Raw genomic sequence first — 27978 nt, 5'->3', positions numbered from 1 at the left:
TTGTAAAACTGAGGAAATGAAAAATGTATGGAAAAATTTTAATTTAATTAAAATATAATTATTGTACAAGACTTTACAAAATATGCATCAGAAAAATTGTAAGAACTGTCAATACTGAGGATTGTTACCAATGATATAAAGAAAATAAAAATAAAATAAAAATAATTAAAAATATTTATTGAACTTACATTTTTAAATAACCTTAAAAACACGCAAATAAAAATTTGACAGCAATATTTTGAGTTTGTCCAAATTTTTGTAGACAAGAACTGGATTCAACTCCCTGGGGAGCTGTTTACATTAACATATTACAACAGAGATGAAGAACATTTAAAAGAAGGTCGGGGGTAATAAAAATTTGGACAAACTCAAAATATTGTTGAAAAATCCACCCGGTCCATGAAGAAGTATATAAATTGAAAAAATAACATTTTCAGGCGTTGCCTAGTCTAGTATGTAGGTGAAATAATTCAATTGGATGAATCTCACCCGCATAAATAAAGGTTTCAGCTCTATTAATTTCGCAAACATCAACAGATGAAAGAATTGAAGGAATATAGATGTTCGAATATAGGCAGAATGGTGAATGTTACACAGTGTGTAAAGTGGCCACTTAAACCAGCCATTGACAGGTCATAAGCCCTGTAAATGCCTAGACTTCCATATTCCCTTATTTAAGGTATTCTTCATCCCTGTTGTAATTTGTTAATCTTAATGACTCCCGAGGGGGTGAAATCCAGTCTTTTGTCTACGAACATTTGGAAAAACTCAAATATTGTAAAATAAACCTATTTAAATTTATTTCAACAGAGAGGGAAAACATTATTGAGAAGGGAATATGGAAGACTAGGCATTTACAGGGCTTATGACCTGTCATTGGCTGGTTTGAGTGGCCACTTTACACACTGTGTAACATGCACCATTCTGCCCATGTTTGAACATCCACGTTTCCTCAACTCTTCCTTTGAATGTTGATTCTTCTGTTGAAATATGAACAACTCCCTAGGGCGGAAATCCAGCCAGTCTGCAAGCATTTGGACATAATCAAACATTGTTAAATATAATTATTATCAGTGTGTCTGTAGTAGATAAAGAAATTGGAATTTTTGTTAATAAACCATAATTTTTATTATTTTTTAGAAAAGCTGTCGACACCTCTAGACAAATATGGCCGACGTCTAGCGTGGGCTCGCCCTGGGCTCGTGGTGTGTCAAAAATCTATTTTTTTCTCTTGGTAACTATTGCCCGAACGTCGAATATATAATCTAATAAGTTTTAATGCAAACAAATAAACGAGAGCTAAAGTAAAAATACTCATATGGACTAGAATATGATTTTTGGTATGGGCGATCTTTGTACATGGTTTAATTGGTACCCGAGTTTTTTTACGCAGAATTTTCTCGGGAAAATCTCTCCACGAGAGACGCAGGTGTGATATTGTCAAGGCTGAAAATCATCATCATTCCAGGTTTGCTCTGTCCGTATCCACAAAGAGCCTCCACGCATCTCGTCCCGAAATCCTGATATAAACTGGCAGCAGTGGACGTCCGGGACGTCGAGAACCCGATGCCTTGTAAAGTAGGCGAGCGTGGCTAAGGCTCTCGGGAGGCATCCGCAGTACGTGGCCGTTTTTGGCTCTGCTTGACGACGGCTGTAGGAGGAGTTTGCTGCGTCCGTTCTTTTATTGCCTCATTTCTCACAAAGTCGAACCGCCGCACTCCCGAGATTCTTCCGAGACACCTATTCGTAAAACTTGGTATTTTGCTGTTTTAGGGCTTGGTGAGGTGCCACAATTCTCATCCGTAGAGGAGAATAGGTGTTTTGCAGGCGATATATAGATAAGTAAACATCTGATGTAGAAACAGCCTTCCTTCTGTAGAATTTTGTATCTGCTATTCCTAGCCGCACTCCCAGAATAATAATTAATCAGAATAACGAATGACCCTTCTATATGGGTAACAATATCACACCTACACTTTACCCAAGTGCGTATTTCGTATCGATTCAGTCTAAGCCGTAGTTTCGCGACTCAGTACGGAGGACGCCGACGGCTGTGCTGGGGGGCTCTCCCGCTACTGCTCCCCGACGAGCGTGTCGGCGAGGTAGGGCACGCCGAGCGCGCGCGCCGCGTGCTGCTTGTCGCGCGGCAGGTTGGCCGGGTAGAGCGCCACGAGGTAGCCGCGCGCGCGCCACGCGGCCAGCGCCTGCGGCGACAGCGCGTCGCGGTGCAGCAGCAGCGCGGAGCAGCCCGGCCAGCGCGGGGGCAGCGCGCACGCCCAGGCCAGCGCCCACAGCGCGTCCAGCGCCACGCTCGCCCAGTGCTGCACCGGGCTGGAGGGGTATCTGGAAAATCAGCATGCTAAATCAATAAATTACGTCTAACCTAACCTGATGCCTTACCGCGGAAGATTAAAGGCACTAGGACTTACATCATTGGAAGAGAGGGGACTAGATAGAAATTTGTAAGATACTCAATAATTACTAGGACTGCCCCCTGCATGAGATGATTGACACATCTCAGAATATCAAAGGAAAAGGTAGGAATTGCAACATCTTAGGCAGGGTCCAGTAGGTAGCAAATAAATTTGAACGCCTCAACCTAGTAAATGTGCTATACACACACATATAGTAGTGTAACCAGAGGGGACTTGATAGAAACTTATAAGATACTGCCCCCTGCATGAGATTGACACATCTCAGAATATCAAAGGCAAAGGTCGGAATTGCAACATCTTAACCAGGGTTCAGTAGGTAGCAAATAAATTTGAACGCCTCAACCTAGTAAATGTGCTATGCACACATAAAGTAGCGTAACCAGAGAGGACTTGATAGAAAATTATAAGATACTCAATAATTACTATGACCGCCCCCTGCACGAGATGTAACAATTAAATCCCAACCCAAATTTACGGGGTCATAACTGGAAGCTCCATCGTCCCCAATCCCAAGGTAAACTGCTTTTCCAGCAGGGTAGTTTCAGACTGGAGTAAATTGCCAAGTCCAGTTGTCCATTCCGTTTCGGCCAGCCAGTTTGGATGCTTTGTTGAAGGAAGAAGAACTTGGATAAATAGCGGTACACGAGATGTAGGCGCATCAGCCAAGGGTCCCGCCTACAATAAATAATAAGAAAAATACAGAATGGTACATTACCTGTATCGAATGTCTCCCAAAGCAGAATAGTGTGTTAAGCTCATCGAGTACGGCTGATAGCTCAGGGCGCCGGTTATTCGGGGTTCTATCCTCCGTACCTACAATTCATAGGGTATTAATATTACAATATAAGAACAGTTAAAACATTAAAAAATAAGAAAGAAGCATTTACAAACATAAGGGACAATATTATTTTTGGTATGTGTATATATATTTACATATTTATACACACACAATTCTGGGTTTTATCCCAAGGGGGAGTAGGTATATTATTATTTATATCACTACAGAGATGGGTAGAATTTTTGTTTCAAGATTATGGATATTCGAGCGTTTACAGGGCTTATGACCTGTCATAGGTTGGGTTCAAGTGGCCACTTTTATGTAGGTTCTACAACATTCCCCATTCCGCTTATTAGCGAATATCCATATCGCGGAATGGCTGAATAAGCGGAATGGGGAATGTTGTAGAACCTACATAAAAGTGGCCACTTGAACCCAACCTATGACAGGTCATAAGCCCTGTAAACGCTCGAATATCCATAATCTTGAAACAAAAATTCTACCCATCTCTGTAGTGATATAAATAAAAACATAAGGGATATCGAGACGAGATCTGGACTATTTATTTAGTGCTCGTTTAAACCACTGTAAACTTAAACCAAACAAGTCCAGATGATCTTGTCTCGAGTTAACAATACGACAAGGGAATTAAGGCCATAGCTTGTTCTATGCTGATCGATGAACAGTACTTCATTGTTTCTCAACCAAGGAGTTGAAATATGTCATTTTACCTGTCCTAGTAATGATGGCACGTCGATTATACCATTTAGTATGCCGACAATATTACTTCGACGTTTCTGCCAACTAGAAATCTCTAAATCAGCATAAGAATAGTTACCCCTCTCTAGTCCGAGCGTCCACGCTACTTTTCAAAGCGAGCGATGTTGGACTGATGCAATGTGATTTATGCGATTCACGCGGAATGGAGACCAGCCCACTATTCTAGGAGGCATATTCTAGAAGAACAGTCGAGCAATAAAGAGTTGTGATAGTGCGGACATTAGTAAAATCAGAGCAGATTCTGTTAATGAAGCCGAGTAATTTCAGTGATTATTTATGCTCGTTGTATGTCAGTTTATAGTCCAGAACAACTCATAAATCTCTGATGGACTTAACTACATCAATTTTGGAGTTTTCTATTAGGCGCTCGAAGGAAATCAGTTGTTTTGTTCTACGAAATGACGTTATTTTGCATTTAAATATTTAGTTCTAATTTATTGACTTTACACCATCGGTTAAAAGAGTTGATGTCTGATTGAAGAAGAAAAGAGTCTCGTAAAGTTTGAATTATTTTAAGAATTTTGCCACTATCACCAGTTACTCACGGATACTGAATCTGTTGTACACAACACCAGCCACAGAACAGCGTCTCTGTCTTCCGTGTTAAGAGCTCTAACTTTGTACTCTCTCTTATACAGATGTGTTGTTGAATTAGCGGGCATTCATTCTTCGCGTGGTGAGGATAAATATTTTTTGTATTAACATCTAGCATAGTTATACAAATTTTATTTTCCAAATCCGGTGTGAAAATGTCTATTTGAAGATTACAAAAGATACGAGTTCATCATTTAAAAAAATAAGAGAGATATATCCAGTCTTGCGTCCTATGTCGACTAGAGTGACATCACAGCCACACAAGAGATAATGCGAATATTAAAGCTACCGAGAGACGGGTACGTCTCGAAACCGGTACACATAAAGGTAATGGTTTCTTTGAACACAAATAATAAAATAAATAAAGTTTAAATGGTCAAACATTCGAATGCACCGTACCCACCTTGTAAACGGCCAGCGGGTTGAAGGACGTGACCATCGAGTTCTCCAGCAGCCGGGGGTGGTCTCCGAAGAGCCGCACCACGGCGGCGCACGTGCTGGCGCTGCAGTCCTTCATGTCGACGATCAGGCCGAGGCCCGTCCGCGCGGCCAGTTCGCCGACGTCCGCGAGGCGGCACAGCCGCACGGGAACGTTGCTGAAAACGCGTCGATTTTGAGCCGTAATAATCAAACAATCCACCACGCCGTTTCACCGTAGGGGTAGGCAGAGAGGACAGAACGCCATATCACTCTATCTTGGCATACAGACCTCGCTTCCTCTACATTCATACATCTTCTCATGCATGCACGCACGCCGATTATTCCTACTTTTGGCATGTTCACCTTCAAGTATTTGATGGACTCGATCGTGCCATGTCTTTCTCGGTCTTCCTCGTTTTCTGCATCCATCAACATATCGCATCGTAGATCCTTTCAGCCGTTCTTTCTCTGTCCATTCGCTCCACATGTCCGAACCAACGCAGCACCCCTTTCTTGATTCTGTCGATAACGCGTGTCTCAGCCTTACACACTTCACGGATCTCGACATTTGTGAACCTATCATACATCGTTTTACAACACATTTGCTTGGGGGATCGCATTTTGACAGCATTTAACCTACTTTCATCATGATTTTTCTAATTCCATACATTAGAGTTGGCACTAGAACTCCATTGTGAACTGCTAGTTTAGCCTCCTGCGATAAAAATTTGTTCACCAAAGTAGATTTCTGTGCACCATTCACTCTGTTCCCGGCACTCACCCTTCTTTCGATACACTGTAGTCAAAAGTAGTTATTATATAAATAAAACACGAGTGATACTTTAATCCACAAATTTGGAATATCCAGTGACCGGTTTCATCGCTTTCGCGACATCTTCGAGACTGGTAACTTTATTAAAAAGTTAAATATATTTATACAGAACAGAGGTAAGGATACATAATTCAAAGTTATATGTAAGTAAATTAAATAAAGTTATTTTTATCTTAAGGATCATTATCAACAAATTTTCTTTGGGTTAACTAATGAATTATATCAATTCATTAGTTAAATCAATTCAATAGTTATATGAATTCATTAGTTATATCAATTCATTAGTTATATCAATTCATTAGTTATATCAATTCATTAGTTATATCAATTCATTAGTTATATCAATTCATTAGTTATATCAATTCATTAGTTATATCAATTCATTAGTTATATCAATTCATTAGTTATATCAATTCATTAGTTATATCAATTCATTAGTTATATCAATTCATTAGTTATATCAATTCATTAGTTATATCAATTCATTAGTTATATCAATTCATTAGTTATATCAATTCATTAGTTATATCAAATCATTAGTTATATCAATTCATTAGCTATATCAATTCATTAGCTATATCAATTCATTAGCTATATCGATTCATTAGCTATATCAATTCATTAGTTATATCAATTCATAAGTTATATCAATTCATTAGTTATATCAATTCATTAGTTATATCAATTCATTAGTTATATCAATTCATTAGTTAACCCAACGAAAATTTGTTGATAATGATCCTTAAGATAAAAATAACTTTATTTAATTTACTTACATATAACTTTGAATTATGTATCCTTACCTCTGTTCTGTATAAATACATTTAACTCCTTAATGAAGATACCAGTCTCGAAGATGTCGCGAATGCGATGAAACCGGTCACTGGATATTCCAAATTTGTGGATTAAAGTATCACTCGTGTTTTATTTATATAATAAATTACAATGAACTTCCATCGAGAATTTTCACTTACAAACTTGAATGTTTTAAAAGTAGTTATCACGCGCCATTGTCCTTGGACTTTGCAACAATGGCGATTGGACTCATGAAGGTAATAAACCAAAATCGGTGATCGAACATCCCATTTTCAAGACAAACAAAAACGATTTTTTCCGAGTACCTTAGCCTTGTACATGACACGAAAGGCTAATAAATACAGGGGTCTAAATATATATTTAAAAAAATTAAAAAAACTGATAAAAAGGTACTCGCAAAGGCTTGCCTTTGACCTAATAAGCTCAGCCTCATCAAGCAGGGTTGTCACTGCAGATTGAACAAACACCGCGCTAGAATGAATCTTTCGCAAACTTCTAGATGTAGGTTCTGCAGTGCAGACGAGGAAACACCTATACGTGTTTTTTTATTTTTTTATTTATTTACAATTTTAAAAAACCCGTTAGGGTTACATTAGAAATTAAATATTGTCTAGTCATTTTATGTCTCGTCTAGTCTAGTTAGTTCAGTCATCATGTGCTTTTTCAGATGGATTTTAAATTTGTCTCCATTAAAAGTTTTCAAGTAGTAAGGTAGTTCGTTGTAGTGTTTAAGTCCATTATGTAGTATTTTTGACTGTCCCGTGTTTGTCTTTGCTTTTTCAATATGATAGTGTTGTTGTTGTCTGGTGTTATATTTGTGTATGTCAGCATTTTTGACTAATATTATGTCGTCGTCTTGTATGTTTCCCAGTGTTATTTTGCGCACAATTTTTAAGGTCTCAATTTTAGTCAAGTAGTTTATGTCAAACTGGTGTGTTTTTTTGTACAGTTCAGCCGTAGAGGTCAGGTAGGGTAGGTTGTATGTTAGTTTAAGAATTTTATTTTGTTGTCTTTGTATTCTTGTTATGTCTGTCTTGTTACCACTTCCCCAGAAGGCGATCATGTGACTCAATTTACTTTTGACATAGGCTTCGTACATCGTACATAATTTTTACCTTTCTCGGTATGAAATCTTGAATTTTGTAGAAGAGGCTATGTAGTGATGCCGTTACTTGAGTGAGTCCGTCTATGTGTTTTGTCTGTCCATTGTGAGTCCTAGGTAAGTCACATGTTCTAGTTCTTGAAGAGTTTCGTTGTTTATCTTTATGTTCATGTTATGGTTCTTCTTTTGTGTTTGGAAATGTATTATATTGCATTTCTTGGCATTTAGTGTTAAGAAGTTTTTGTTTGTCCATTCTAACAGTTTAAAGTATAAATAAATAAACCTGTAGATTGTGGGTTGCTTCTGGCGGACACATGGCTAACTTCGTGCAACGGTCCGTTGATTAATAATGAACAAATGAATGGCACATTCTGCATCCCTCTCACAGGTTGATCTCACTTACCCCCCTCTCCCGGTGTCCAGGCCGCCGAGGTCCGCCCAGTCGTGGGAGGCGATGTCCACGCCAGCCACGGCGGAGTCGTGCCACACCACGCACTCCCCGTCGCGGCTCGAGCGGACGTCGAACTCCACGAAGCGACAACCCTTGTCCACGCACTGTAATTTTAACTCACTTTTAACCAAACTCAAAAGTGATGCATAATAATTTAACAATGTTTGAGTATGTCCAAATGCTTGCAGACTGGCTGGATTTTCTCCCTAGGGAATTGTTCATATTTAAATTTATTTCAACAGAGAGGGAAAAAGGTTTGAGAAGGGAATATGGAAGTCTAGGCATTTACAGGGCTTATGACCTGTCATTGGCTGGTTTAAGTGGCCACTTTACACACTGTGTAACATTCACCATTCTGCCCATGTTTGAACATCCACATTTCCTCAACCTGTAAATGCCTAGACTTCCATATTCCCTTCTCAAAACGTTTTCCCTCTCTGTTGAAATAAATTTAAATATAATAATTTTAATTTATTTCAACAGAGACGGAAAACATTATTGAAAAGGGAATATGGACGTCTAGGAATTTACAGGGCTTATGACCTGTCATTGGCTGGTTTAAGTGGCCACTTTACACACACCGTGTAACATTCACCATTTTGCCTATATTTGAACATCTATATTTCTTCATTTCTTCCATTTTTCCAAAACCAGCTGGTCCAAGAAGAAGTTTAAAATTTGGAAAATTGTTTTCAGGCGTTGCCTGGCAGGTGAAATTATTCAGTCAGATGGATCTCTTCACAACAATAAAGGTTTCGGCTCTTTAACTGCACTGAAATCGACAAATGGAAGAAATATGGATGTTCAAACATAGGCAAAATGGTGAATGTTACACAGTGTGAAAAGTGGCCACTTAGAATCGGGTTGTGGTCCTGTGGCCAGTGTCTCGGACTCACGGACCGAAGGTCCGTGGTTCGAATCCCACTCTACCCCAACTCGATTCCATTTTCTAACAGTGAGTTATTTACAACTCGTTGAAAGCGGCCCTCAAAATTAAATATTTGGGTAAATCACAAGAACGCAAATATTTCTTTTGCTTTAAAAAAAAAAAAAAAACCAGCTTATGACAGGTCATAAGCCCTGTAAATGCCTAGACTTCCATATCCCCTTTTCTCCATCCCTGTTGTAATTTGTTAATGTTATTTATTTATTTATTTTGATGGCTTACGCCTTTGACAAAAATATATAACGAAACAAAACACCTGTACACAGAATAGAAGATATACATATATGAAATGAAATCAGCGGAAAATTAGGAAATTTAGGAATAATAAAGAATAATTAAATAAAAAATTATAGCATGGGTATACAGCAAATTTACAATAAATGGAAGGAAGACATTATTGAGAGGGGAATTCGGACGTCGAGGCATTTACAAGGCTTATGACCTGTCATTGGCCGGTTCAAGTGGCCACTCTACACACTGCGTAACATTCACCATTCTGCCCATGTTTCAACATCCACATTTCCTCAACCCTTCCATCTGTTGTCTTTTGTGAAGTAAAGGAGCTGAAACCTTTATTATGCGGGTGAGATTCATCTCCACGTGTCCAAACCGACGCAAAGCTCCTTTCTTGATTTTGTTGATAGCGCTTATCACCGCCTTGCGTAATGCACAGATCTCGACATTTTATTTATTTATTTAATTTTACAATACGCCCAAGGGGCATTTACAAAAAATATACAGTTAAGTACAAACATAGTGCGTAAAAATTTAAAAGATTAACAATGCTTTTTTGTATACATTTAGAAACAATAAGAAGCATACTGCCATGCAAAATAAAAAGTGAAACTTTACATAGTAAAAAAGAAAAAAAAAATATATGGATATAATAAAAGTAATTGAATTAATAAGCAAATTGTAAATAACTTGTAAAGAATTCAAACAAAAAATAAATACATTTTCATATACTTATAAGTATAAAAAAAAAATGGTATCAACAAATTATTGTTAAAAACAAATAATGAAAATTAGTTAACAGTAAGTATATATGTGAAAATAATATAATATACGGTACACAAAAATATTTGATAAATTAATATCAGAAAGAGATAAGATAATAATAATACACAACAAAAACAGAGAAAGAATTGTATGAAAAAGAAAGTTTTATTACAACATTAATAATTTGCTTCAAACAGTGCATTTAAGAACGTTTTAAAATGGATAATTGTAGTATTAAAAATGTCTATTTCACAAGTAAATTTGTTGGCTAAGGAATGTAAACGCGGAATCGGAGTGTCGTGCATAGTTAGTACCCACGTGTGTACTCGTAGTTGCAAACAACTCCGTACTTCTAGTGACTCGATTAGGTATTTTGAAGTTAATGAGATTCAGGAGTTCACAACAATCGAGCTCCGAATTTAAAATTTAAAATAAAAAAAGGAGGTCATTTATTTTTCTACGATCTTCTAATAAAATGCGCATCTATCGTGCGTAGTTTTACCGCACGTGCGCCTGAGAGATGGCGTTTTGACAGCACTCAGCCTACTTTCGTCCCTGTTCATCCTTCGCTCCCACACATCAGCGTCGGGACCGGGACTCCATTGTGAACTGCTGATTTTGCCTCTTGCGACAGACAAATTCAGTTCTAAATAACTCCCTAGGGAGGAAGCCCCGCCTGTCTGCAGACATTTGGGCATGATCAAAACATTGAAAAAATGACTTACGTATTTGAAAGCTTCCATGGAGTTCTCCGGGGCGTCCAGGTAGGCTCCTCTGTGGGCGACACACGTCCCGGGGCTTAGCTTCACACTGTCTTTGGGCGGATTCAATCTGCGGCACAATTTCATAATATTACCTATCATGAAAATTTTTGCAACAATCGAGACCCCAGCTGACGTCTTTGATCTGCAGTCAGATCTCGACCGTCTAGAGGATTACTGCAACTCCAACTGCTTGGACCTTAATCCTTCTAAGTGTTCAGTTATTACATTTAGTCGCAAAGTAAAATTTTTACGTACTATGTGCTTAAGGGTCAAAACCTCCAACGTTCATTATGTGTAAGGGATCTAGGTGTCTTCCATGATAGTAGATTACTTTTTGACGCCCATGTTGACGGCATCATAAAAAAGTCATCGCGTGCGCTTGGCTTTGTTACGCGTAGCTCTACGTCGTTCACTATGGCAAAGACACTTAAAATCCTTTACTGTACATTAGTGCGAAGCAACTTAGAATATGCATCACAAATATGGCATCCTTTGTACAATGTGCAGATATCACGCATTGAAAATATTTTTAAAAAATTCGTAAAGTTCATGTGTTTCCGGTTGAAACTTGAGTTTAAATCCGACCAGTATATTCATATATGTAAAAAACATCACCTACTGCCTCTGCAAAAACGTCGTGAAATAGCGGATATAATTTATTTACTTAAAATTGCCTCTGGTTCAATTGACTGTCCTGAACTACTTTGCAAACTTTCTATCAATGTTCCTTCCAAAGTTTTAAGAAAAAACCCTCTTCTTCACATACCTCTTGTTTCATCGAATTATAGGCAAAATTCATATTTATGGCGAACTTTTAATAATTTTAATGTAATTAATAAATCATTTAACATAGATTTATTTGAAAATAATCTTAATAACGTGCGGCGTTTGCTTTCGAAATAACTCGTAGTATTTTTTTCTTTTCTTTTAAATTTACATTTAATTACTATTCTTATTTATATCACTACAGAGATGGGTAGAATTTTTTTGTTTCAAGATTATGGATATTCGAGCGTTTACAGGGCTTATGACCTGTCATAGGTTGGGTTCAAGTGGCCACTTTTATGTAGAATTCTACAACATTCCCCATTCCGCTTATTAGCGAATATGCATATCGGTGACATTTTTGGTTTTTGTATATATGTCATGAAACAAGGAAAGCTTTCGCTAGCGCGTTTGGAGCGCCATCTATGTATTTGATATTGAGGTTAAGTATTAAAGCAAATTACTTTATTTATGTAGCTAAGACTCTATCCGAGTTAAATTAATTACTAGTAATCGCCTGCAGATGACTCTGCAATTTATTTTTACTTAATTTTTGACCAGATCTTGTTTACACAATATTATTTTTGGTATGTGTATATATATTTACATATTTATACACACACAATTCTGGGTTTTATCCCAAGGGGGAGTAGGTATATTATTATTTATATCAATAATTACTATTCATTTTATGTCCGAGAATCTTTTTTAACTTACTGTGATGCTACTTGTGAAAACCTGTAATTGGCTTATTTGTTTTGTTATATAAATATGAGATAATTATAGCTGTTGGTTATCCAAATAAATAAAAATAAATAAATAAATATTTATTTAACTTTTTGTATTTAATGTAAATTTTACACGGGCGGGCTTCGTTCTAACTGGCAATTTCTCCCAACCAACCAATAAGTTAAAACAATATTTGAGTTTGTCCAAATGTTAACAAAAAACAAACCATCACGCCGTTTCTCCGTAAGGGTAGGCAGAGAGGATAGAACGAACGCCACAACACTATCTTTGCATACAGATCTCGCTTCCTCTACATTCATACATCGTCTCACGCACGCGCGCCGATTATTCCGACTTTTGACATGTCCATCTTTAAGTATTCGTTGGATTTGGATGTTCGTAGACAAAAGACTGGATTTCACCCCCTCGGGAGTCAATAAGATTAACAAATTACAACAGGGACGGAGAATACCTTAAATAAGGGAATACGGAAGTCTAGGCGTTTACAGGGCTTATGACCTGTCAATGGCTGGTTCAAGTGGCCTAACATAGGCAAAATGGTGAATAGTGGCCACTTAAACCAGCCAATGACAGGTCATAAGCCCTGTAAACGCCTAGACTTCCATATTCCCTTATTTAAGGTATTCTCCATCCCTGTTGTAATTTGTTAATCTTAATGACTCCCGAGGGGGTGAAATCCAGTCTTTTGTCTGCGAACATTTGGACAAACTCAAATATTGTAATGAAACCAACTGGTCCAAGAAGAAGTTTAAAAATTGAAAAATTGTTTTCAGGCGTTGCCTAGTATGGGAAATAATTCAGTCAGATGAATCTCTTCGCAACAATAAAGGTGTCAGCCCTTTAACTTCTCTGCTCTTTAAATTACAAATTTAAAAGCTTCAATTAAATTAATTTAACAATAGAATCACCATGTAAAGCGCCCTTGAGGTATTTTATTACGAAAATGGCGCTATATAAGTTATCCATAATAAACATTACTAAAATCAACAAACGGAAGAATTGAAGAAATATGGATTTTCAAACATAGGCAAAATGGTGAATGTTACAGTGTGTAAAGCGGCCACTTAAACCAGCCAATGACAGGTCATAAGCCCTGTAAAAGCCTAGACTTCCATATTCCCTTATTTAAGGTATTCTCCATCCCTGTTGTAATTTGTTAATAAATTGAATGTTTGAATATCCTCTGATTTGACTAACGTCCGCACTATCAAAACTCTTAATTGCTCGACTGTTCGCCCTCTTCTAGAATATGCCTCCTAGAATAGTGGGCTGGTCTCCATTCCACGTGAATCGCATAAATCGCATCCAATCAGTCCAACATCGCTCGCTTCGAAATGTACCGTAGACGCTCGGACTAGGGAGGGGTAACTATTCATATACTGAAATAGAGATTTCTAGTCTGCAAAAACGTAGAACTAATATTGTCGGCATACTAAATGGTATAATCGACGTGCCATCATTACTGGGACAGATAAAATTCCATATTCCAACTCGTAGGTTGAGCAACAATGAAGTAATGTTCATCGATCAGCGTAGAACAAGCTATGGCCTTATTCTCTTGTCGTATTGTTAACTCTAGACAAGATCATCTGGGCTTTTTTGGTTTAAGTTTACAGCGATTTAAACAAGCACTAAATAAATATTTCAGATCTTGTCTGGATGTCCCTCATGTTTGCCAATGCTTCAGCCCGAGCATCCAGGCTGCTTTTCGAAGCAAGCGATGATGGAGTGATTCAATGTGATGTACAGGGCTCACACAGAATGGAGACCAGACCATGGAGCCATATTCTAGAAGAGGATGAACAGTTAAGCAATAAAGCTCTTATTCCTTCATTACGCACAAAGTCAGACCACCGCACAAAGTCAAACCACCGCACAGAGTCAAACCACCGCACAGAGTCAAACCACCGCACAGAGTCAAACCACCGCACAGAGTCAAACCACCGCACAGAGTCAAACCACCGCAAACCCGAGATTGTTCTGAGATTATTCTCAAAACTCGTAATTTTGCTGTTTTCGGCCGTAAGGCGTTATATAGGCGGCATTTGGTTTTCACCGAGTAAATATCCGATCTCCAGACAGCCTCCATACTGTTTAATGTGGCGTCTGCTATTCCTAACTGCACTCCCACTTCAAACTTATCTTTGTATATAATCATTATTATGTTCATGTCACTTAACTCCTAAACGACCATACCGATTTACGTGCGGTTTTTCGCATAATAATGAGCTTTGCGCTGCGCATGTTTTTAGATCTTAAAATCTTCAATCTAATCTGTAAAAATGAACTTAGGAGCATAAATGTTTTATTCAAATACAAACAGCATTCGTTTTTTGTGTATCTCAATCAGATTCTTTACTTAAATTCCTTATAAGTTCTACTAAAATCATATTAACTGACATTCATAAAATGACTCGCCTACAGTCTGATTGAATGCCGCAGCGAGACTTATTTTCGGAATCTCTAAGTTCAGACATATCACTCCACTACTTCGGGAATTGCACTGGCGACGTTTTCCACAGAGGGTGGAATACAAACTCTGTCGGCTTATGTATAAGTCACTGCGCAACTCTGCTCCGGAATATCTAAGGGAACTCTGCATTCCAGATGAACTAGCTGACAGACGTCTCACGCTTAGATCAGCTACGTCTACGTCGAAAGGAAAAGTTATTATACCTCTACGCAAACGGCGCACTAAATTTGGCGAACGCGCATTTGCGGTCGCAGGTCCTACGGCATGGAATGCTCCCCCAGCAGAGGTCCGAGGCTGTGAGAGTGAAGTGATGTTTCGGAAGAAACTTAAAACCCACTTGTTCTCTAAATCATTTGAATAAATTCTTAGCGTGTGGTGACAAAGTACATTATTTTTCTTAAATTAAAAAGTAAAAATTAAATTTATATAATAGCTTTGTAAAGCGCCCTTGAGGTATTATATTACGAAAATGGCGCTGTATAAGTTATCCATTATTATTATTCAATACATATATTGATTCGATTTCCAGACTGTCTTCATACTGTTGAATGTGGCGTCTGCTACTCCCAGGGAGCGGACATGGATTGAGTTAAAGTTAGTCATAATTTTGATTAGAAAATATTTGATATTTACCTCGAAAAGTACAGCGCGCCGGCTAAGACAGCGCTAATATCCACTAGCAATGGCGGCAGTGCGCGCAGCACGCGGACGGACATTACACAAGCGTCGAACGCGAAACACAAACACCAATAAAGTAAAGAAAAGGCTTCTGAAAACATTTCTAAATGAAAGAAAAGTTTCAAATACGCGCTTACTTCTAGGTTATGTTTGGATGTTTGACGTTTCGTTTTACGACATTTGAAACTACTATGATTCACGGATAAAAATAATCGATATTCCACAGACAAACCACAATTATTGATACGAGTAGATTCTTTTCTATACGCTCGACACTTCTTTTTATGTTATTTTATTTTATTAGGTTATTCAACAAAGATACATACTAGAAAACATACAATTTAAAGCATTCATCAAAATAATTTAACATCCATAAATATCTTCAATTATAGAATTACACAAAATAGATTCTTACGTTAAGTGGTAATACATATTTTTTAATTTTTTGTTTATACAGGATACAATGCAATAAAAAATTAGTTGTACGTGTGTACTTATTGAATAAGATTCATTCCTAAGAGATTATTCGCAAAAGCTGAGAGAGTATCATGAAAAATGTCAATTTTATTGTTTCGGCAGTATATATTATATTCCCGACACATGCGGGCCATAAGTGTGTGGGATGTAGCATTATTTGAAAACGAAGGCAGTTTAAATATTTCCCGATGTCTGAGTGTTCTCAATCCTGCATTTATTTGTATTTTATTTAGAAGGTTAGTATCTACTTTGTAGTTTAATATTTTATACAGAAATTTTATAGTGCTTATCCCAGCCTAACATAATTGATTTATTTATATATACGCCCAATGGGCATTTTTGAGAAGATATTTATCCATAGAAAATTATTGTAAAAAAAGTATTAAGACTCAATGGTATATAGTTAACTTTGTGGGAATGGATAATGTACGGATGTCAATATTTGTGCATCTATCGGACATAGTTCTACCACACATTCACCCGAGAGATCGCATTTCAACAGCATTCATCCTTTCTAGCAACATATTTTGTTTGTTATTTATTTTTTACATTTATGTATGAAAACATTTCTCCAAAATATTTATATTGATTTTGAAATTACAATGAATTAATCTGAATCTATTTTTTATATTTTTGTCGGTATTCGTCGTATTTGGAATTTCCCTTTTATGGAAAATAGATAGTATAAAAACCAACCCCGTTAATTTATACAATATGTACTTGTTTAAAAAAATAATTGCAACACTGTTAAACGGTTCTCATTAGCGCCTCCCTTGCACCTGTGCGACACATTTCTTACTAAAAAGTAAAAATCGCACGCGCCCTTCTTTACCGACCAAAATGGCCGGAGTTTTCGCTCGACGCTGCGTTCTTTCCTGACCGCCGTGCGTGGCCGCGAATATCGTCCGCAGACAGTGCGCCGTGCTAAGGCGGAGTCCGTGCCCGGGACCAGTGCCAGTTCGCGGTGATCCTCCGGAGATCGGCGGAAACACGCCCACGTAAGGCTTCCGCCAGAACCCCTTTCACCAGCCGCCGCCAGAGGCTCGCTCCGCGGCGGCCGTCGTCGACAAACTTGTTATTATTTTGAAGACCGCCCCGATTGTGCGACGACCGCCGTGAAATCGCGTTTACGGAGCCGCGTCCCAGCGCCGCTGGTCTCCGGGCCAGATTTTCGGCGCTCGGACTTGTGACGTTTGCTGTTGAGTTTGCGGTCAGCCGCTAATTAGTTCGCCCACAAATATTATCCGAGAATGTGCAATGCGTACATAACTGTCGACATATTTCATACGCGTTATCGAAGGACGTTTATTACACACTCTGCATCCGTTTTCAATGACTCATTGGGGAGATTTCTTGCCGAAAAATTAGTAATTTATCGATTCATTTTACGCATACGTCAAAATTATTTTGTCGCTTACGAGCCATCCCACTTCGTAGCAACCTTTGCCAATCGCGTTAGCAAAGAGACGGTCCATTCCGTCCATTATATGATACACTAGTCCACAGCATATTACTACTACCATCACGCCGTTTCCCCGTAGGGGTAGGCAGAGAGAATGGACCGCCACTCACGTCTATCCTGGCATACATTTCTGCATCATCTTCTACCACATTCTTGTTATACGTGCCCCTCGGTTCTGTCTGCTTTCGACACGGTTAAAATATTGCCATTAAAACCAGTTATTCTCTGATATATAGGTTTCACTCTGTTGGCTTATGTATAAGTCACTGTACAACTCGGCTCCGGAATATCTAAGGGAACTATGCATTCCAGATGAACTAGCTGACAGGCGTCTCACGCTTAGATCAGCTACGTCTACGGCGAGAGGAAAAGTTATTATACCTCTGCGCAAACAGCGCACTAAATATGGTGAACGCGCATTTGCGGTCGCAGGCCCTATGGCATGGAATGCTCTCCCAGCAGAGCTGCGAGGCTGTGGGAGTGAAGTGATGTTTCGGAAAAAACTTAAAACCCACTTGTTCTCTAAATCATTTGAATAAATCCGTAGCACGTGACAACAAAATAAATTATTTTAATTAAATTACAAATTTAAAAGCTTCAATTAAATTAACTTAACAATAGAATCACCATATAAAGCGCCCTTGAGGTATTTTATTACGAAAATGGCGCTATATAAGTTATCCATAATTAATTAATTTCACGTACTTGCCAAGAATACCACCTCAACTACCTCAAAATCTCCTCGTTTTTGTTGAGATTTAAGTATCTATCTAATGATGTAGGTAACCAGCGAGCCTGATGGACGTTGCCTTGCCCGAACGTTGGCTTGCCTGCTATCAGCTCGTTCACCAAACGGTTTTTTGATATTCGAATTTTTGATAAACTATTTACTATAGTCCTTAAAATGTAACATGATTAGAATGACAGTTGTCAGAAAAAGTGACGACATAACTTTAGGAGTACAAATGGACGAACATCTCTGCTGGCGAGCTCATACTAATGAATTAAGCCGCAAAATATTTTTCAGTCTACACTCACTTAGAAGGTTGCAAAAATTCTTACCCATTAGTACTAAATGCACTCTTGTACAAGCATCACTACTGCCCATTCTAGATTACGCTGATGTTTCCATGACTGATTTAAGCTGTGAGCAACTCGATCAACTTGAACGACTTCAGAATACATGCATAAGGTACATTTTTGGTCTTAGGAAATATGACCACATTTCTGATTATCGTAGGCAACTGAAATGGCTCAAAATTAGACAGCGGAGAGACTATCACTGCCTCTCACTTCTGTTCAATGTACTTCATAGTCCTAACACTCCTATATACCTGCGTTGACGCTTATCAGTTCATGGTTTACATCTTCGTACTAATTCTCGAGGCGCTCTCTTAATACCCATCCACAATTCCTCTTTCTTCTCTAACTCATATAGTGTCCATGCGGCTCGGCTGTGGAATCATCTCCCATCCACCATCAAAGATGTTACTACATTATCTCTGTTTAAATCACGTCTGAAGAAACATCTCCTTTCTCTTCCTTAATCTCTCATCCTTTCCTCTTTCCTCTTTTTCCCATTGAGTAATAGTTTTGATTTAAGGTAATTTATAAACAAATAAGTTTATTTCTATTTTTATATATTTTTAACTTTTTAATCTTTTTTTTTTCTATTGAATATGCTCTGTAACTTTTATTTCATTGGTTGGTTGGAAGAAATTGCCATTTGGCAATAAGCCCGCCAATGTGCAAATAACATTATGTACAAAAAGTTAAATAAATAAATAAACTTTGTAGTAACGTCTAACGAGAGATTTATATTGACACGAAAAATCATTCGTATTTGGGATATTAATTAATTTTTTTAATACAACGCTTGACATTTAAATCAACATAAATATGTAAAATCAGCTTTAAAACTAAAATAAATACTCCTAATTATTAACAACGTTCTTACCATGTTATATCATTTTGCAAAAATGTTTGTGATGGGACAAATTGATCAATGTAATTTGATCGTATAAAAAAAATAGTTTGTTTGATAATGTTCACGAAAAAAGTATAAATGTCTTATTTTTTGGTGAATAATGGTCTTAAACACACTATAATAGGCTTGTTTTTGCGTTTTATATCAATTTTCGGAAACAGAGTTTCATGATTGCATCAAATAACTGATAAAATGGATTTGATCAGTGATCAGTAATTTCCCATCACTAATGAAATTAGTTTGACAGCTGTCCATTCTAATCGTAATAGCCATTATTACCAGTTATTCACGGATACAATGAAATATCAGTGTGAACGGAGATATTCTGGATCAGGTAGGAGAATTTGTGCATCTAGGAAGTATGTTTACCAAGGATGGAAAGGATGGTGAGTGCCGGGAACAGGGTGAACGATGCGCTGAAATCTACTTTGGCAAACAAATGTTTATCGCAGGAGGCAAAACTAGCAGTCCACAATGGAGTTCTAGTGGTGAAGTATGGTAAATGGAAAAACGATGATGAAAGTAGGTTGAATGCTGTCGAAATGCGATCCCTCAGGCGAATGTGTGGTAAAACGATGTACGATAGGTGCACAAATGTCGATATCTGTGAACTGTGTAAGGCATCATCGACAGAATCACGAAAGGGGGCTGCGTCGGTTTGGACATGTGGAGCGAATGGACATAATAATAATAATTATGGATAACTTATTTTATTTTATTTTTATTTTATTTATTTGGATAACCAACAGCTATAATTATCACATATTTATATAACAAAACAAATAACAAATAAGCCAATTACAGGTTTTCACAAGTAGCATCACAGTAAGTTAAAAAAGATTCTCGAACATAAAATGAATAGTAATTAAATGTAAATTTAAAAGAAAAGAAAAAAATACTACGAGTTATTTCGAAAGCAAACGCCGCACGTTATTAAGATTATTTTCAAATAAATCTATGTTAAATGATTTATTAATTACATTAAAATTATTAAAAGTTCGCCATAAATATGAATTTTGCCTATAATTAGATGAAACAAGAGGTATGTGAAGAAGAGGGTTATTTCTTAAAACTTTGGAAGGAACAATATAGCGCCATTTTCATAATATAATACCTCAAGGGCGCTTTACAAAGTGATTATATAAAGATATAAATTTAATTTTAACTTTTTAATTTAAGAAAAATAATGTTCTTTTTCATATTACTTTTCCAACACATGCTAAGAATTTATTCAAATGATTTAGAGAACAAGTGGGTTTTAAGTTTCTTCCGAAATATCACTTCACTCCCACAGCCTCGCGCCTCTGCTGGGGGAGCGTTCCATGCCGTAGGGCCTGCGACCGCAAATGCGCGTTCGCCGAATTTAGTGCGCTGTTTGCGTAGAGGTATAATTACAGTGAAAGAACCACTGAAAGGATCTACGATTCGAATGTTGATGGATGCAAAAAACGAGGAAGACACGGCACGATCAAGTCCATCAAATACTCGAAGATGAACATCTATATTCCTCAAATATGGGCGGAACGGTGAATGTTACACAGTGTGTAAAGTGGCCACTTAAACCAGCCATTGACAGGTCATAAGCCCTGTAGATGCCTAGACTTCTATATTACCTTCTCTTAAATGTTCTTCATCTCTGTTGTAAACATTTGTTTGATGTTTTTTGTTGATATTTCTTGATTAAACTCCATAGTTAATGATTTTGATAAAATTATAAATAATATTTTCAATGAAACTTTTTGATTTAGCTTTACTTTTTATTATTTTGACCAACGAGCGCTTTCGCCTAAGTAGGCATCTTCAAGACTGGTGAATTGTTACTACACTATTACCATTCGTAACATTGACAGAATTCGCATTATTGACAGAATTGAGAAAGGGGTGCTGCGTTGGTTCGGACATGTGGAGCGAATGGACAGCGAAAGAACGGCTAAAAGGATCTACGATGCAAATGTTGATGGATGCAGAAAACGAGGAAGACCGAGAAAGACATGGCAAGATCGAGTCCATCAAATACTCGAAGATGGACATGTCAAAAGTAGGAATAATCGGCGTGCGTGCATGCGTGAGAAGATGTATGAATGTAGAGGAAGCGATGTCTGTATGCCAAGATGAGTGTTATGGCGTTCTATCCTCTCTGCCTACCCCTACGGGGAAACGGCGTGATGGTTTGTTGTTGTTGTTGTCTACAAACATTTGGATAGTCTCGAAATGTCGTAATAAACTAGAAATCTTGCATCCTTGATGTTTTAATTGATTTCAAAAATTTATCTTTTATTTAAAAACTAATTTCGAGTGTAAATAAATAAAAATATTTGCGTTACTCACAATATGATGTCATTAGTCATTGATCAATGGCCTCCATAAAACCTGTTCAGTTAGCACAGATACCAGAGTAAATATTTGTTTTTTTTGTCTATTGGTTAAACCATCTTTTTCAGTTTTGATTCCACTTGGACATATTTAAAAATATGGTTTTTCCAAAGGAGGCGGTCAGAATTTATTTATCAACGCTCTCCGATTTCTGAATGGTGCCTCGAAATTTTGGGTGTTTTCAACCGTATCCTCATGCCCTCTGTCCTCACGCGAAGGCGCGTACTGCGATGCTTTGGCTCGGCAAATGCAGCGCATCGACCATCGGTCAAACGAACATGAGGTTACCGGCCCCACGCTTCGAGTGGCAGTCCAGGAACATGGAATATTAATTGAAGCGAGCAGCTTAAACTGATGTGCTTAAATCTATTTAATTTAATTATTTAAACATACGCCCAGTTGGCATTGTTAAGGACATATTTATGCATAGAAAATTATTGCAAAGGGGAGTTGAAAGACACAACGGTATATAGTAGACTCGGGAGTGGAAGCGGGGAGAGGTGTTTGTAATTTAATTTGATTCAGTGATCGTTTGAAAGAAGACAACTTGTTATCAAAGCAATCAAGACTGGGATGTTTGTTGGCAGACCGGAGAATTCTGGGCACGGGGAATGGAAACCATAGTTAGTTCTATGGTTATCGGTATGAAAGAGTCGGTTTTGTCTGATGTTTCCAGTTGGGATATTTAATTTTATCGAGCTTAGAAGTTCAGGCACATCGAAGAGCGAGTTGAGAATTTTGAACAGGACTAGAAGATGGGATTTATTTCGACGGTCTGGAAGAGAAGATTACACATATATTGGTCTCCGGATAAGCCCAACTCCAGCCTATCTTTCTTCAAAATCGACGTCGAACTGATTCAATATTCCTGATGGGAACGTCAAATATGGAGACCAGATAATAATAAAAATAATTTTGAATAACTTATATAGCGCCATTTTCGTAATATAATACCTCAAGGGCGCTTCACAAAGTAAATTTAATTTAAGAAAAATATTGGACATATTACAACAGAGATGAAGAACATTTAAGAGAAGGTAATATAGAAGTCCAGGCGTCTACAGGGCTTATGGCCTGTCAATGGCTGGTTTAAGTGGCCACTTTACACACTGTGTAACATTCACCATTCTGCCTATATTTGAACATCTATATTCCTTCAATTCTTTCATCTGTTGATGTTTGTGAAGTTAAAGAGCTGAAACCTTTATTTATACGGGTGAGATTCATCAAATTGAATTATTTCACCCACATACTAGGCAACGCCTGAAAATATTATTTTTTCAATTTCTAATATAAACAGCTCCCCGGGGAGTTGAATCCAGTTCTTGTCTACAAAAATTTGGACAAACTCAAAATATTGTTGATAAATTACCTGGTCCATGAAGAAGTATAGAAATTGAAAAAATAACATTTTCAGGCGTTGCCTAGTCTAGTATGTAGGTGAAATAATTCAATTACACGAATCTCACCCGCATAAATAAAGGTTTCAGCTCTTTAACTTCACAAACATCAACAGGTGAAGGAATTGAAGGAATATAGATGTTCAAATATAGGCAGAATGGTGTATGTTACAGTGTGTAAAGTTTCCACTTAAACCAGCCATTGACAGGTCGTAAGCCCTGTAGATGCCTGGACTTATCTATATTACCTTCTCTTAAATGTTCTTCATCTCTGTTGTAATATGTTAATATAAACAGCTCCCCGGGGAGTTGAATCCAGGCCTTGTCTACAAAAATTTGGGCTAACTCAAAATATTGTTGAAAAATAATGGACTTCCACATACCGCAGGTCATTTTCATATCAAAGTACCCGCATAAAACTTGAAGTGGGGGGTCGGCAGTGTATCTTAGTAATCGCTAGATCGGATTTATCTATCTTCAACTACGCCGCCAAGGTGAAGGTATGACGTCTTTACCTTCACGTCCTCTCTCTCTCTTGTTCGCGCGGACGGTCCCCGAGGAGTCGGCGAGCTCCGCCCGAACCAGAGAGCGAGCTCGCGCAGGTCGCCCGTAAAAGATGCGATTGCTCGTTGTCTGTTTAGGTCGAGCACTTTCCGACCGCGGTTTAAATGTATATTTCAAAAAGCGACGTGAAGTTGAAACTATCCATGGACATGCGAAATCGAGACGAGCATGAACACTTCTGTGAAGCCAAAATGTGATTATATGGGAACGTGGCTGTGGTACAATATTGTGAAGTTGTATGATGGGACAATTGTAGTCGGAGACATCTGATCATCCTAACACTTCAGGTGAGACCTTTGTCAAAACGCCTAGATACTCTTATATGTTAATAGGACCGAAGCTAGTGACATTATTTTTTGCATCTAGGCGTTCGTTTTATAAAACTGACAGTTATGTCGGAATATAATTCGACTTCAAAATGTACTTTTTTCTCTCTCATATTTGTAATTGGCTTTTAAGAAACCCTAGATACCAGGGGCGAACCGTGTATAGAAGCGATTATGCGCAGCTTACCATTATATGTGACTAACATAATAATGTTTTATTGTAACTTGATTTACAGAAAAACAAATAAAAAAAATAACATTTATTTTAAATCATTTCCACCGTTCGTATTTTTATCCTAAGAAGAATAATACGACCGAACCTAGTGACATTATTTTCTGCATCTAGGCGTTCGTTTTATAAAACTGACAGTTGTGTCGGAATATAATTCGACTTCAAAATGTACCCTTTTCACTCTCATATTTTTAATTGGATTTTAAAAAACCCTAGATACCAGGGGCGAACCGTGTATAGAAGCGATTATGCGCAGCTCGCCATTATATGTGACTAACATAATAATGTTTTATTGTAACTTGATTTACAGAAAAACAAATAAAAAAATAACATTCATTTAAAATCATTTCCACCGTTCGTATTTTTATCCTAAGAAGAATAATACGACCGAACCTAGTGACATTATTTTTTGCATCTAGGCGTTCGTTTTATAAAACTGACAGTTGTGTCGGAATATAATTCGACTTCAAAATGTACCCTTTTCACTCTCATATTTTTAATTGGATTTTAAAAAACCCTAGATACCAGGGGCGAACCGTGTATAGAAGCGATTATGCGCAGCTCGCCATTATATTTGACCAACCATAATAATGTTTTATTGTAACTTGATTTACAGAAAAACTACTACTACTACTACTACTACCATCACGCCATTTCCCCGTAGGGGTAGGCAGAGAGAATGGACCGCCACACACGTCTATCCTGGCATACACTCCTAGCCTCTTCCACATTCATACATCTTGTCATACATGCCCTTCGGTTCTGTCTGCTTTTGACATGACCAGACTTAAGATTTTGGTTTATCTGATCATGCCACGTCTTCCTTGGTCGTCCTCGTCTAACGTTGCCGTTCATTTTTGCCATATATACTTGTTTTACCATTCTCTCGTCGTCCATTCGTTCTACGTGACCAAACCATCTCAGAGACCCTTTCTTAATCTTATCAATTATACTTGTCTCAGATTTACACTCTCGCCTGATTTCATCATTCGTAACCCTGTCATACATTGATTTCCCACACATTCGTCTAAGAGATCGCATTTCAACCGCGTTCACTCGGCTTTCATCCTTCCTCTGCCAGTTCCATGTTTCACTTCCATACATAAGTGTTGGGACTAAAACTCCGTTGTGCACTGTAAAAAATTAACATTTATTTTTTGGTATGTGTATTTTTTGTACATACACAAATCTGGATTTCTCCCGAGGGGGAGTAGGTATATATATTTTTTATTAATATCCCTACAGAGATGAGGTAGAATTTTTTCAAATTCAGGATTATGGATATTCGAGCGTTTATAGGGCTTATGACCTGTCATTGGCTGGGTTAAGTGGCCACTTTACGTTTTACAACATTCCCCATTCCGCTTATTAGCGAATATCGACATAACATTTTACAGGTAACATTTTGATTTTTGTATATATCTTATTAAATGAGAAACCATTCACTAGCGTGTTGGAGCGCCATCTATGTATTGATATTGAAGTTAAGTATTTTTAATTAGCATATTACTTTATTTAAATTCTACCTCATCTCTGTAGGGATATTAATAAAAAATAATTAACATTTATTTAAAATCATTTCCACCGTTCGTATTTTTATCCTAAGAAGAATAATAAGACCGCAGCTAGTGACATTATTTTCTGCATCTAGGCGTTCGTTTTATAAAACTGACAGTTGTGTCGGAATATAATTCGACTTCAAAATGTACTTTTTTCGCTCTCGTATTTTTAATTGGCTTTTAAAAAACCCTAGATACCAGGGGCGAACCGTGTATAGAAGCGATTATGCGCAGCTCACCATTATATTTGACTCACATAATAATCCTTTATTGTAACTTAATTTACAGAAAAACAAATAAAAAAATAACATTTATATAAAATCATTTCCACCGTTCGTATTCTTATCCTAAGAAGAATAATAAGACCGAACCTAGTGACATTGTTTTTTGCATCTAGGCGTTAGTTTTATAAAACTGATGCCTAGATGCAATTTTTTTTTTTATATGCGACTTTTTACCATTGCCAAAACGATATGCTTAACGATCGTCTGCATTTATCTACTGAGGTGGTACTGAGCGATTGCAAGGCCGACTCTCCATACATTATCTTAGAAAGATAGTCAAATAGATGGAAAAAATATAATAATTAAATTATTTTTTTACAGTGGTAACTTTCTTACGCCTAGATACTCTTATATGTTAATAGGACCGCAGCTAGTGACATTATTTTCTGCATCTAGGCGTTCGTTTTATAAAAATGACAGTTATGTCGGAATATAATTCGACTTCAAAATGTACCTTTTTCACTCTCATATTTTTAATTGGATTTTAAAAAACCCTAGATACCAGGGGCGAACCGTGTATAGAAGCGATTATGCGCAGCTTACCATTATATTTGACTAACATAATAATGTAATAAAAACAAATAAATAGTTACCATTTATTTTAAATCATTTTCACCGTTTTTATATATATCCTAATATAAATATTGATATTAATAAAGCGCGCCCAGCGCCTGCGTCGAGCCAAGAAACTAGCCGATTATTCCAGCTTATTTTTTCATACAAATAAGTATACTATATTTTGAATGTATTAACCCCAGTGCGGGTTTTTTCTCCTAGATTAAACTTGCAGATTACACAAATTTCAAAACAGTATTTCAAACATTGTTACTTAAGGACTATTTTTCTTTGAGATGGTACTTTTGACATAAGACCATAATTACTTTCGTGCGTCATATTGCGGGACATATAGCGCTCCATGCGGCCGTTTTTAGCACTATTAATTACTAGAACAATTCGGCCAGTTGGCATTTCAATTGAATACCTAATATCGACTGAATTCATAGTGGTATTTTTTATTTATTTTTTAATGAATTATGTATTAAAGTAATGGATAATATATCGATATAATATAATATATCACGAAGTTACGTGGTTTGAGTTGATTTCATGGATGAGAGTTGTTGTATCACACAGAACCACAGAAAAATATAAATTTATAATATATATTACTTGCATTATATTATGTACCTCCCATGTAGGTACAAATATATGATATTTTTTTGTAGCTTACCTGTAAATAAAATCACCATTCGCCACTGGTATTTAGTACATATAGAACGGCTCTTCTCCTGTATTTCATTTGTAATAGTTTTAGATAGCTATTTGTTTTTATTGTTCAAAATGGTTTAAACTTTATTAGTTTTTGTTTGCATGAAAAAACTTACCTTCTATGAAGGTACAAATATATTATATTTTGTTGTGGCTTACCTGTAAATAAAATCACCATTCGCCACTGGTATATACAGGCCACTTCACACACTGTGTAACATTCACCATTCTGCCTACGTTTGCACATCCACGTTTCCTCGACTCTCCCATCTGTTGATTTTTCCAGCACAAGTCATTTGCGACTTTTTGGAAATGGTCTGAAAATTTTAAAATTTGACAATATTTTAAGTTTGTCCAAATTTTTGTAGATAAGGACTGGATTCAACTCCCTAAGGAGCTGTTAATATTAACATATTACAACAGAGATGTAGAACATTTTAGAGAAGATAATATAGAAGTCTA

General features: G+C 37.2%; 2 protein-coding genes across 5 annotated transcripts in view; one reads left to right on the top strand and one right to left on the bottom strand.

Moving 5' to 3' along the window:
- Nucleotides 1-1103: 1103 nt before the first annotated feature.
- On the bottom strand, nt 1104-15797 carry LOC148272819 (glycerophosphodiester phosphodiesterase 1-like). Its single transcript, XM_088239535.1, has 6 exons — nt 15539-15797; nt 10879-10984; nt 8161-8312; nt 4991-5183; nt 3151-3248; nt 1104-2343 (listed from the first exon to the last, which is right to left on the bottom strand). Exons 1-6 carry the CDS (start codon nt 15682-15684, stop codon nt 2073-2075), a joined length of 966 nt encoding a protein of 321 aa, XP_088095661.1. The 5' UTR covers nt 15685-15797; the 3' UTR covers nt 1104-2072.
- Nucleotides 15798-16813: 1016 nt separating this feature from the next.
- Slik (Sterile20-like kinase) overlaps nt 16814-27978 on the top strand; it is a 43832-nt gene continuing 32667 nt past the window's right edge. For 2 of the 4 annotated variants that reach the window (XM_088239531.1, XM_088239528.1), the window contains exons 1-2: nt 16814-17058; nt 23924-24133. The gene's annotated coding sequence lies outside the window, so the exon portion shown is untranslated. The remainder of the gene's footprint in view (nt 17059-23923; nt 24134-27978) is intronic. The other 2 variants (XM_088239529.1, XM_088239530.1) reach the window with 2 other exon arrangements.

This window comes from Micrasema longulum, unplaced genomic scaffold (genome assembly GCF_059751315.1).
Source record: "Micrasema longulum isolate JH-2025_06_02 unplaced genomic scaffold, ASM5975131v1 h1tg002181l, whole genome shotgun sequence".
NCBI classification, from domain to species: domain Eukaryota; kingdom Metazoa; phylum Arthropoda; class Insecta; order Trichoptera; family Brachycentridae; genus Micrasema; species Micrasema longulum.
This window is presented reverse-complemented; position numbering and strand designations above follow the sequence as displayed.

Coding starts and splice junctions, on each gene's coding strand:
- LOC148272819 (XM_088239535.1), bottom strand. CDS start 15,684: ATGTTTTCAGAAGCCTTTTCTTTACTTTATTGGTGTTTGTGTTTCGCG. Junction 5,184..8,160: donor CTGGACACCGGGAGAGGGGG/GTAAGTGAGATC, acceptor ACGCGTTTTCAG/CAACGTTCCCGTGCGGCTGT. Junction 2,344..3,150: donor TTGGGAGACATTCGATACAG/GTAATGTACCAT, acceptor CTGATTTTCCAG/ATACCCCTCCAGCCCGGTGC.